At 39.6% G+C, this 10,505-nt stretch overlaps 1 protein-coding gene across 1 annotated transcript; it reads right to left on the reverse strand.

Moving 5' to 3' along the window:
• Positions 1–1,329: 1,329 nt before the first annotated feature.
• On the reverse strand, positions 1,330–9,987 carry LOC136134404 (monocarboxylate transporter 1-like). The gene is made up of 4 exons (XM_065891956.1): positions 9,966–9,987; positions 9,281–9,424; positions 5,325–6,191; positions 1,330–1,583 (listed from the first exon to the last, which is right to left on the reverse strand). Exons 1-4 carry the CDS (start codon positions 9,985–9,987, stop codon positions 1,330–1,332), a joined length of 1,287 nt encoding a protein of 428 aa, XP_065748028.1.
• Positions 9,988–10,505: the final 518 nt, after the last annotated feature.

Raw genomic sequence — 10,505 nt, forward strand, 5'->3', positions numbered from 1 at the left:
TGTGAAAGAAGCCAGACACAAAAGGCTACTCCCAACTGCTTTTACTCACAACGCTTCTGACACCAAATGTGTGGGTTATTTCCATACCAACAACCATTGCGCCAACTCTCCAGACACCGACTGGGTGTCCTACAGTTCAATTCAATTCTGACATAAAGTACTCCGAGTTAGTGTCAGATTCCACAGATTTAAAGGCTTAGTCTCACAAGACTGCCCTCACTTCAGATTCCAGTCTCAAGTCCCGGGTTGCCACCTGTACTTGTGACCAATCAGCTGTAAATTGGGAGTTCCCATGACTCCTTCATCAAGTTTGATAATTTACTAGAATGGATCACAGAACTCAAGAAACACTTTGCTTACGTTCACTGATTTATTATAAAGGATACAATTCAGAACAGCCAGATGGAAGAGATGCATAGGGTAAAATATGGTGGGGAGGGGAGGTAGGGAGCTTCCATGCCCTCTCTGGGCACATTACTCTCCCAGTACCTCAAAGTATTCACCAGCCAGGAAGCTCTCTGTAGTTTAGGGGGTTTTATTACATAGGCATGATTGATTATATCACTGGACATTAATAATTGAACCCAACTTCCAGCCCCTCTCCCCTTCTCAGAGGTCAGAGGATGGGGCTGAAAGTTCCAACCCTCCAATCATGCTTTGGCCTTTTTGGAGACTAGCCCCTATCCTGAAGTTAAGAAAGGGGTCTCCAGCCACCAGTCACCTAATTAGCATGCAAAAGATACTCTTATCACTGCAGAGATTCCAAGGCTTCTAGGAGCTGTATACCAGGAACTGAGGATAAAGACCATATATATATACACTATTGTGCCAATAGTTACATACTATGTGATTCCATTTGTTCCATTCTGGAAAAGACAAAACTATAGGGGACAGAAATCAGAGCAGTGGCTGCCAGGGGCTATAGTTAAGGGGAGGGGATTAACTGCAAAGGAGCAGAAGGGAATTATTTTGGCTGTTTGAAATATTCTATATTAGTGTGGTAGTTATTTGACAAAATACCTGTGTCAAAATTCATTAAACTTTACTCTTATAAAAGGGATTTGTACAGTATTTAAGGTATACCTTAATAAATATGACTTCAAATAGAAGCTTTTTCCTTCTGTCACCTTTTGCAAATCCCCTGCCCCTAAAGGACGTGACATATTTATTATGACTGTTGTAAAGGAAGGAAATAAAAGTTCTATCAAGGAACACCTGGTATGACTTCCACACAAATGTCCACTATCCACTGTTAGCACCAAGAGTAGAACATGATTCAGTAGAATTTTTCAAGTATCTTTGCTCCAAAGCTTCTGTTTATCTCTGACTTCAGCCTGAAAGTTTCTCCTCTTTCGGTCCTGCTTCTGTGCCTTTCAGTTCTGGAGATTCTGCAGCTTTAATAACTTCTTTTGGTTCCATCTCTTTACTTTCCTTATTCTGCTTCGCCTCTGCCTTCTGTTCTTTTGCCTCAAGTTGATAATGGATGCCCATGCCAATGCAGAGATAGATGCCTGAGACAATAAGGATTATGCCGCATGTCCAGTATGTATATTTGTAGTCTCCGTATATGTCACTGAGACGACCTAAGGATGTCCAAAAAAAAAAAAAGTTATGTGGGTAAACAATTATACCCTTTCCCAAATAAAGCTTAAGGATCCACTCAAAGAGCTTGTAAATGACAAATCAGTCTAAATAGAAACTGCTCAAAATTATTTGATCTTTTGTTTATGATGTCAACTGATTTTGGATGGCCCTGTGTATTCTGTTATCTTTAGCAACTTGAAAATAATTAAATCTTGGCAAATCTGAATTGGGAAAGTCCTAGAGACCACCTAGAGTCAATCCTCTCAATGTTCAATGGAAAAATTTGTTGCTCAAAAGAGGTTTAGGGGCTTCCCTGGTGGCGCAGTGGTTGAGAGTCCGCCTGCCGATGCAGGGGACACGGGTTCGTGCCCCGGTCCGGGAAGATCCCCCATGCCGCGGAGCGGCTGGGCCCGTGAGCAATGGCCGCTGAGCCTGCGCATCCGGAGCCTGTGCTCTGCAACGGGAGAGGCCACAACAGTGAGAGGCGCGCATACCAAAAAAAAAGAGGTTTAGTAGTCTTGCCCAAGGCCATAGAGCTAATTCCAGTCTCCCAGGCCAATGCACTTTCTCTGACATCAGCATTTCCCAAAGGGCGTTCCCGTGAACACTCATCCTCTGCTAACATTAACTAACGGCAACACCTTTCCACCATTCTAAGTGCTTAATCCTCACAACAGGAAGGTTCTATCATCATCCCCACTGTATAACAGAAAAACCGGAAGTACAGAAGCCTTAAGTAGCTCATCCAAGGTCACAAAGCTTGTAAATGAAACAGGTTGGCTTTCAACCCAGCAAGTCTGACTCTGAGGCCTGCACCATAACTTCTGTGCTACAGGGTTACTCCCTAGTGTTTGCAAAGTCAAGTAAATTTGGAAATGACACATAGTCTTTTCTATTAAAGGCTTTATGAGGCAAAGAAACTTATTTACTTATTTATGAGGTAAAGAAACTTATTTACTTTGGTGTTTCCAATCTTTTTTTGGCCATGAAATCTTTGTAATAGTAAAATTTATTAGTATCTCAAACTAGTATTAAGAAATAAACTTTGGAGGGACTTCCCTGGTGGTCCAGTGGTTAAGAATCCACCTTCCAATGCAGGAGATATGGGTTCGATCCCTGGTGAGGGAACTAAGATCCCACATGCTGCAGGGCGACTAAGTCTGCGCGCCACAACTACTGAGCCTGCACGCTCTAGAGCCCGCGAGCCGCCACTAGACGGCCCGTGTGCTGCAACCACTGAGCCCACGTGCTCTGGAGCCCATGCCCCACAACCAGGATGCCCAAGCGCCACAATGAAGATCCCGTGTGCCGCAACTAAGACCCAACACGGCCAAATAAATAAATAAAAGAAATAAACTTTGGAAAATACTACCCATATAAAGGACATAATAACCAATTCAAATATGACTCTATATGGTTTTCCAATGCAGGGCATCACTCGCTCAGCAATACTTATTGATTCTCTAAATATACACACGGCCCTGGGTCTGCTAGGCCCTGAGTTAAGGGTGAGCAAAGGAGGTAACATCCACAGCTCAGTGGAGCAGAGAAATGTTAATCCAATAACTATACAGACTGTGACAAGTGCTACAAGGAAGGTCTGAAGGCAGAAAATAGGGGTTTTAAGACCAGCAAGTAGGGTCAGAAAGGCTTTTCTTTTTTTTTAATTAAAAAAAAATTTTTATTTTTGGCTGCGTTGGGTCTTTGTTGCTGTGCGCGGACTTTCTCTAGTTGCGGCGAGCGGGGGCTACTCTTGGCTGTAGTGCTTGGGCTTCTCATTGCAGTGGCTTCTCTTGTTGCGGAGCACGAGCTCTAGGCGTGTGGGCTTCATTAGTTGTGGCACGCGGGCTCAGTAGTTGTGGCTCGTGGGCTCTAGAGCACAGGATCAGTAGTTGTGGAGCACGGGCTTAGTTTCTCCATGGCACGTGGGATCTTCACGGACCAGGGCCCGAACCTGTGTCCCCTGCATTGGAAGGCGGATTCTTAACCACTGCGCCACCAGGGAAGCCCAGGAAGGCTTTTCTTAAAGTGTAAACTTAGCCAAGACTTACAGGAGGATAGGAGTTATCAAGGAGAAGGGAGATGGGAAAAGGCTCAGGGCAGAGAACAGCGAGTGCAAAGGCAGGTGGTAGGAGGAAGCACAGGGTGTGAGAGGAAAAGCAGAGAGAGCAAACTGAGTGGTGGGAAATGAGGCTGGAGACACAGGTGGGCCAGGCCACGCAGGACCTAGTAGGCCACAGCAGGGAATTTGATCTTCACCCTGAGAACGTGGGAAGCAACTGGAGTGTTCTAAGAGACGAAGAACAGCTAGGGTGGATATGGGTAAAGTTAGAAGGCTACTGATAGGAGATTTGGATAAGAGTGGTAGTTGTGATGGAGAGCAAACGGGCAGATTAGAAAGAGATTTAGGAAGCAAAAACGGACAGGATTTGGAGTCTCCTTGGGTATATATAGGGAGGAGAGAGGGTGGACAGGTCAGTAGTGGATCTTCAGTTATGTATCCTTCCTTACTTTATAGTGCATAATCTCAAAACCATGAGTCACATCCAGAAGTCCAAATTATTGTTGTATTTTATATTAATAATACTTTTAAAATGTAAACCATTTAGCATTCTTTTTTTTTTAACATCTTTATTGGAGTATAGTTGCTTTACAATGGTGTGTTAGTTTCTGCTGTATAACAAAGTGAATCAGCCATATGCATACGTATAGCCCCATATCCCCTCCCTCTTGCATCTCCCTCCCACAGTCCCTATCCCACCCCTCTAGGTGGTCGCAAAGCACCCCTCTAGGTGGTCGCAAAGTCCCTGTGCTATGCGGCTGCTTCCCACTAGCTATCTTACATTTGATAGTGTATATATGTCAGTGCTACTCTCTCACTTCGTCCCAGCTTACCCTTACCCCTCCCTGTGTCCTCAAGTCCATTCTCTACATCTGTGTCTTTATTCCTGTTCTGCCCTTAGGTTCTTCAGAACCATTTTTTTTTTTAGATTCCATAAATATGCATTAGCATACAGTATTTGTTTTTCTTTTTCTGACTTACTTCACTCTGTATGACAGACTCTAGGTCCATCCACCTCACTACAAATAACTCAATTTCATTTCTTTTTATGGCTGAGTAATAGTCCATTGTATATATGTGCCACATCTTCTTTATCCATTCACCATTTAGCATTCTTAAGAGAATAATACATCAGGTTTTATTGTCACTTACTAGCTGTGTGATCTTGCACAAGTTATTTCACTTTTAGAAGCCTCTATTTCTTTATTTATAAAGTGGGAACAATAATAGTCCGACATCACACACTTGTAATATATGACAGAATATAGAAAACGACTAGGATAGTCCCTGGTATACTGTGAGCCCTCACCTGGTACCTATTGTTATTATTTTAAATATTACTGCTGAGATAAACTCCACAATTAAAAAGAAATCACCAACAGTATTTTAAAGGTGGTTATACATTTTTCTACAATAAACAGGTTAGTTTTTTTATCAGGAAAAATTATTATACATACTTAAGTGTGTAATAGTTTTTTATTCCTCTTTCAGCTTGATGATTCACTTTAATTCAGTTCTATTATTTGAGCAATTACGCTGTACCAAGCATTGTGCCAGCACTGAGGGTACAGAAGCGAAGATCGACTGTCAAGCAGCTCACTGATTCCTGCTTTCTGTCACCTTCCTAATCGTCTGTTTTATGTTATTAGAACCATAGAAATAGGGAGACATACTATACCTAAAATCGGTGGCCCCAGGAGAATAGGACAGCATTCCACAATGGTCACCAATCCCACGGCACTGGAGAACCTCTGGGATCCAACCAGGTCCATCAGCGTTTCAAACAATACGGCGCCAAACCACCCAAAAGCAAATCCAAGGAATCCCGCATAAAGACAGAACCCTATATAGCTAGAGGATAAGGGTACTAGCATATGACACACTCCATTTGCAATAATAGAAGCAGCTAAAAAATACTGAATTCGAGGTCTTATCCACTTTGTGTTGGCTACAAATCCCATAGAAGGTCTGGCTACCATGTCAACAAAAGCCAGAATGGAAAGAAGGAAGGCAGACTTCTCACTAGTGTGATGTTGACTCTTGGCATAATTACTAAGAAAGACTAAAGGTGTAGCCAGCGCAAAAGACATTATCACATTCCCAGAGAGGTACAGTATAAAGCCTCTGTGCTTGAATAGGGATAAGTCCAGAAGTTTGTTAACTGTTTGGAAAACGGATTGTTTCTCCTTTGGGGGGTTTCTGCCATTAACTTCTGTATTTGCATCACCTGCCCCCTTGTTTGCATCACATTTTCCAGCTTCCTGAAGGGATTCTTTAGACTTCTCTTTCCCTGCAGTTGTTGGCTTGGGCCCTATTGGTCTCATCAGGGCTCCAGCCACACAGCAGTTTAGTAGGATGCCTCCAAGAATTAGGAAGCTTCCTCTCCAGCCAAAGACAGCAAAAAGAGCCTGGTTGAGGGGGGCCAGGGCGGAGAGGAACACAGGGCTGCCTGCCATGGCCAGTCCATTTGCTAATGGTCGCCTCTTGTAGAAATACCTGCCAATCATGGTCAGAGATGGATTCAAGTTGAAGGCAAGCCCAAGACCTGGCGAGAGGGGAAGAAAGAATCATATACTCCAATAAATGTCAGAAACATATTTGGAATTAATTAACTAGGCAAAGAAATGAAATGGAAAGAGGTCAAAATCATGAGAGGCTGTTATAACTAGTAGGTCATTAAGTGGACTGTTATCAAATAAATACAGACATAAAGTCTCATTATGCAGCAAATACTAGATTTATAAAATTTAAAAATGTATATATATTTATATATGTGTGTGTGTATATATATATATATATATATATTTTTTTTTTTTTTTTGGCCGCACCATGTGGTATGCAGGATCTTAGTTCCCCGACCAGGGATCGAACCCAGGCCCCTTGCAGTGGAAGTACAGAGTCTTAACCCTGGACCACCAGAGAGTCCCTAAAAAATGTATATTTTAAAAAATAATTCTTTATCCTTTAGCAACAAAAAGAACAGTAAATGTAAGATCCTTTGTCTTATTTCATAATTTTAGCTTTCCAGAGGAATAGCTTTCCAGAGGAATTGAAAGCAAAAAGGAGAGAAGATGAATCTTATAAATTCAGAAAGCAAGATAGGAGAAGGGGCAGAAGGAAGGGAAGCAAGAGAGAGGGAGGGGGAGGGAGAGAGAGAAAATGTTTTTGAATAGTAAAACAAAACATTGTCAAGATGCTAACACTACCTTAGTAAATCTATTAATTTAATGAAATTTCTATGAAAATTTCAATGTGTTTTATTTTTCAAATGAGGTAAAATGACTCTAAAATACACCCGAAAAACAAATGCATTAGAACTATTGGAAAAGGATAAATAATTGGTGGGCCTACTCTAACAGATATATAAATATATTGTACAGCTACGGTAATTAGAGTAGTGTGGCACTTATTCAAAATTAGAAAAACTGATTACTAAAAGTGGGCAGAAAGTCCAGAAACAGAACCAAAGGATACATTTAAATTAATAGGGAAACAATGGATTTTTCAGCTAATGGGGCTGGGACAGTAACTATCCCAATAACCTGTTAAATGGTCTCCCAATCTTGCTTCCCTACTAGGTAAACCAGGTTAGGATGCTTGCACATTTCGATCTCTCTAATGACTGCCCGTCCATAACTTTTCACTCTGGATTAAGAGGTCCCATGATTTGGCCCTAACCTACCTCCCTGCCCTCATCTGAGTCTATTCTTACTTGTGCTAAGTGTAACTGTTCTTCTAGATTTTCTCAAAGCCTTCTCCTAGCTTTCATTCAGATCTCAACTTAAAATCACCACCTCTGAGAAGCCCTCCCTTTAGGGACCATTCAATTCTTCTCTATCAAAATTCTGTTTTAAGTCTTTGCAAAGCAGTTATTACTACCCAATATTTTTCTTATTTATTCATTTATTTGTTGGTCTGCTTATTGTCTGCTTCCCTCCACTAAACAGCGGGAATCTTGCCTGTCATGTTAGCTTTCCCCACAGAGCTTGGACCAGTGCTGGCATATAGTTAGGGACTCAATAAGTATTTGTTGAGTGAATTAATAAATGAAATAATGAACAGGCTGAATAATCACATGGGAACAAATAAAGTTTTATTTCTTCCTTATGTTATTCAAATAATCCAATGAGTTAAAATAGCTAAATGTTTAAAATTTTAATTAATGTAGTAAAAGTATAGATCCAAAAAGATAATACCCATTACTGGCATTATCTCAGGTCCTGCAGGTGGGACTGTAAATTATTATAACCTTTCCAAAAGAGTATTTGGCCAATGATATCAAAATGCTTTTTTCCCAGTAATTGCTCTTCTAAAAATTTATCCAAAGGAAATTATCATTTTCACAAAGATGCATACAGAAGCACTATCATGCAAATACTGTTTATTAAGAGTGAAAATATAAACAATCTAAATGTCCTGCAATTAGAGAATGGTGAAATAAATTATGGTATATCCATTTATCCCATGAAAAAATAATCGCTGCTAAAGTATATTTACTGAGATGGAGAAACTATGTATAATACATGATGTATCATTAAGTGAAAAAATTGGTTACAAACATTATACATACATAATCTCATCTCTTTAAAAAATTTTTTAACTGTATTGGAGTATAGTTGATTTACAGTGCTGGGTTAGTTTCAGGTATAGAGCAAAGTGATTCAGTTATACATATACATACATTCATTCTCCTTTAGATTCTTTTCTCTTATAGGTTATCACAGAATATTGAGCATAGAGTTCCCTGTGCTATAAGTAGGTGCTCGTTGGTTATCTATCTTACATATAGTAGTGTGTGTATGTTCATCCCAAGCTCCTGATTTATACCACCCCCACTTTTCTCCTTTGGTAACCATAAGTTTGTTTTCGATATCTATAAGTCTGTTTCTGTTTAGTAAATAAGTTCATTTGTATCATTTAAAAAAATTAGATTCCACATATGAGTGATATCATATGATATTTGTCTTTCTCTGTTTGACTTCACTAATGTCATCCCTCTTTGTTCTAAAAATTCTATGTATGCATATAAAAATGAGTTGATATGGCATCAAAATATTAATGGTAGTTTTCTCTGAACTGTAGAGCTATGGGTGTCGATTGTATTTATATTCAGCAATTTTATTTTCTTAATTTAGCTATTAGAAAGGGGGGTTTCCTCATGAATGCCCTTTATCCCTTGAAAATATATCTGTCTTTTCTATCAGAAACTGCTTTGTATCTGACATCCTCTCTTTCTCTAATTTGAGCCAATTCCTTCTTGGGTAGAATGGGAAATGAGTGGGAATAGCTAATGACCTCCCTTTCAACAACTTTTTACCTATCACCACTATCTTCTTTCTTAAGACAAAAAAAGAAAGAAAAGAAAAGAAAGAAAGAAAGAGAGGGAGGAAGGGAAGAAAGAAAGGAAAGAATCTCTTTCAATTTATTCAGTCAATAAAAATAATCACCGATTAAGTGCCAGAACTTTCTTTAAAGACTTGCTTTTTTTAAATTAACGTATCAACAGCTCTAAAAAATAGTGACCTAGTAATTTTTCTAACAAAGAACTTTCATTTTTCAAAAGAATTGGCAAATTAATGCTATAAATAGTCCACACAAAAATTAATGCTTGAAAATACATCAGTAGCAACTCACCTGCAATGACTCCGACACACAAGTAAAGTTCCTGCACAGTGGTACAGAAAGAAGCCGCAATCAAGCCACAGCCGGACAAGCAGCCGCCAACAATCATAACTGGACGACTGCCATATTTATTCACCAGGATACTGCTGATAGGACCTAGGAGAGAACAAACAGCTTAGTCATACAGAGGAGAAGCCTAGCCTCACATCCACACCTGCATATGACATTACCAACATGACAGGATGCCACCCCAGAAAGTAAACAGATGAAACAGAAGACAGTGGTAAGGAGTATTACTTTCTATCTTTATTTCAGAGTCACAGGTCTGCGTAATGGAATACATATAGTATTGATTGTACGTTTTCTATATATCTGGGACATACTAGATGGGTTTTAACTAAAGTATGCAAGACAATAATCTAATTATTTTAAGGCAGAAGAGGCTGCAAATACCCTGATTATAAGTGTTTATAGGATTCTTCATGTATCTAGGATATTATCCACATATATGTAGCAAGTTTGCTTGTTTTAAATTTTTAGATGGTCATCTAGAGCAAACACATGAACGATGAGATTTATGAGCAAGTCTGATCAAACTGCTGACTTAAGGGCATGTTTACAAACTAGCTAAAATGTATTATTTCTCACAGAAAACAACAACACAACCAAAACAGAACTACAAAACAAGAATGCCTACCATCACCACTTTTCTTCAACATTATACTGGAGGTCCGAGCCAGCAGGAAGACAGGGGGGAAAAGGTGTAAGGAAATGAAGAAACCGAACTATCAGTATTTGCAGAAGATTTGTCTATCAAAAATTTTTGAAAAAAAATCTACCAATAAACTATTGGAAACAACAAGAGTTTAGCAAGCTTACAGGGTATATGATTAAAATACAAACATCAATTACCTTTCTATACCCAGCAGTCAACACAAAACACATTTTTAAAGGAAGTTATCCTTTATAATGACACCATTTTATAACTGACCTAACAGAGCACACAGCTTCTATGTAGCTTTTATTGTTAAAGACAATGAAAAACACAACTCTAATCACGTAACTCCAAGAACTAACATTTCAAATATCTCACTGATAAGGGCATCAAGAACAAAAAGCACTTACTACAGAGCTTTTGTCTACCCATTGAAAGTTAAAAGAGCAGGTCATGAGTACTTACCTCCACCATACATGACAGCAAACGCGATGGAAGATAACCATGACACTTCGCTGGTGC

Source organism: Phocoena phocoena, chromosome 1 (genome assembly GCF_963924675.1).
Source record: "Phocoena phocoena chromosome 1, mPhoPho1.1, whole genome shotgun sequence".
NCBI classification, from domain to species: Eukaryota; Metazoa; Chordata; class Mammalia; order Artiodactyla; family Phocoenidae; genus Phocoena; species Phocoena phocoena.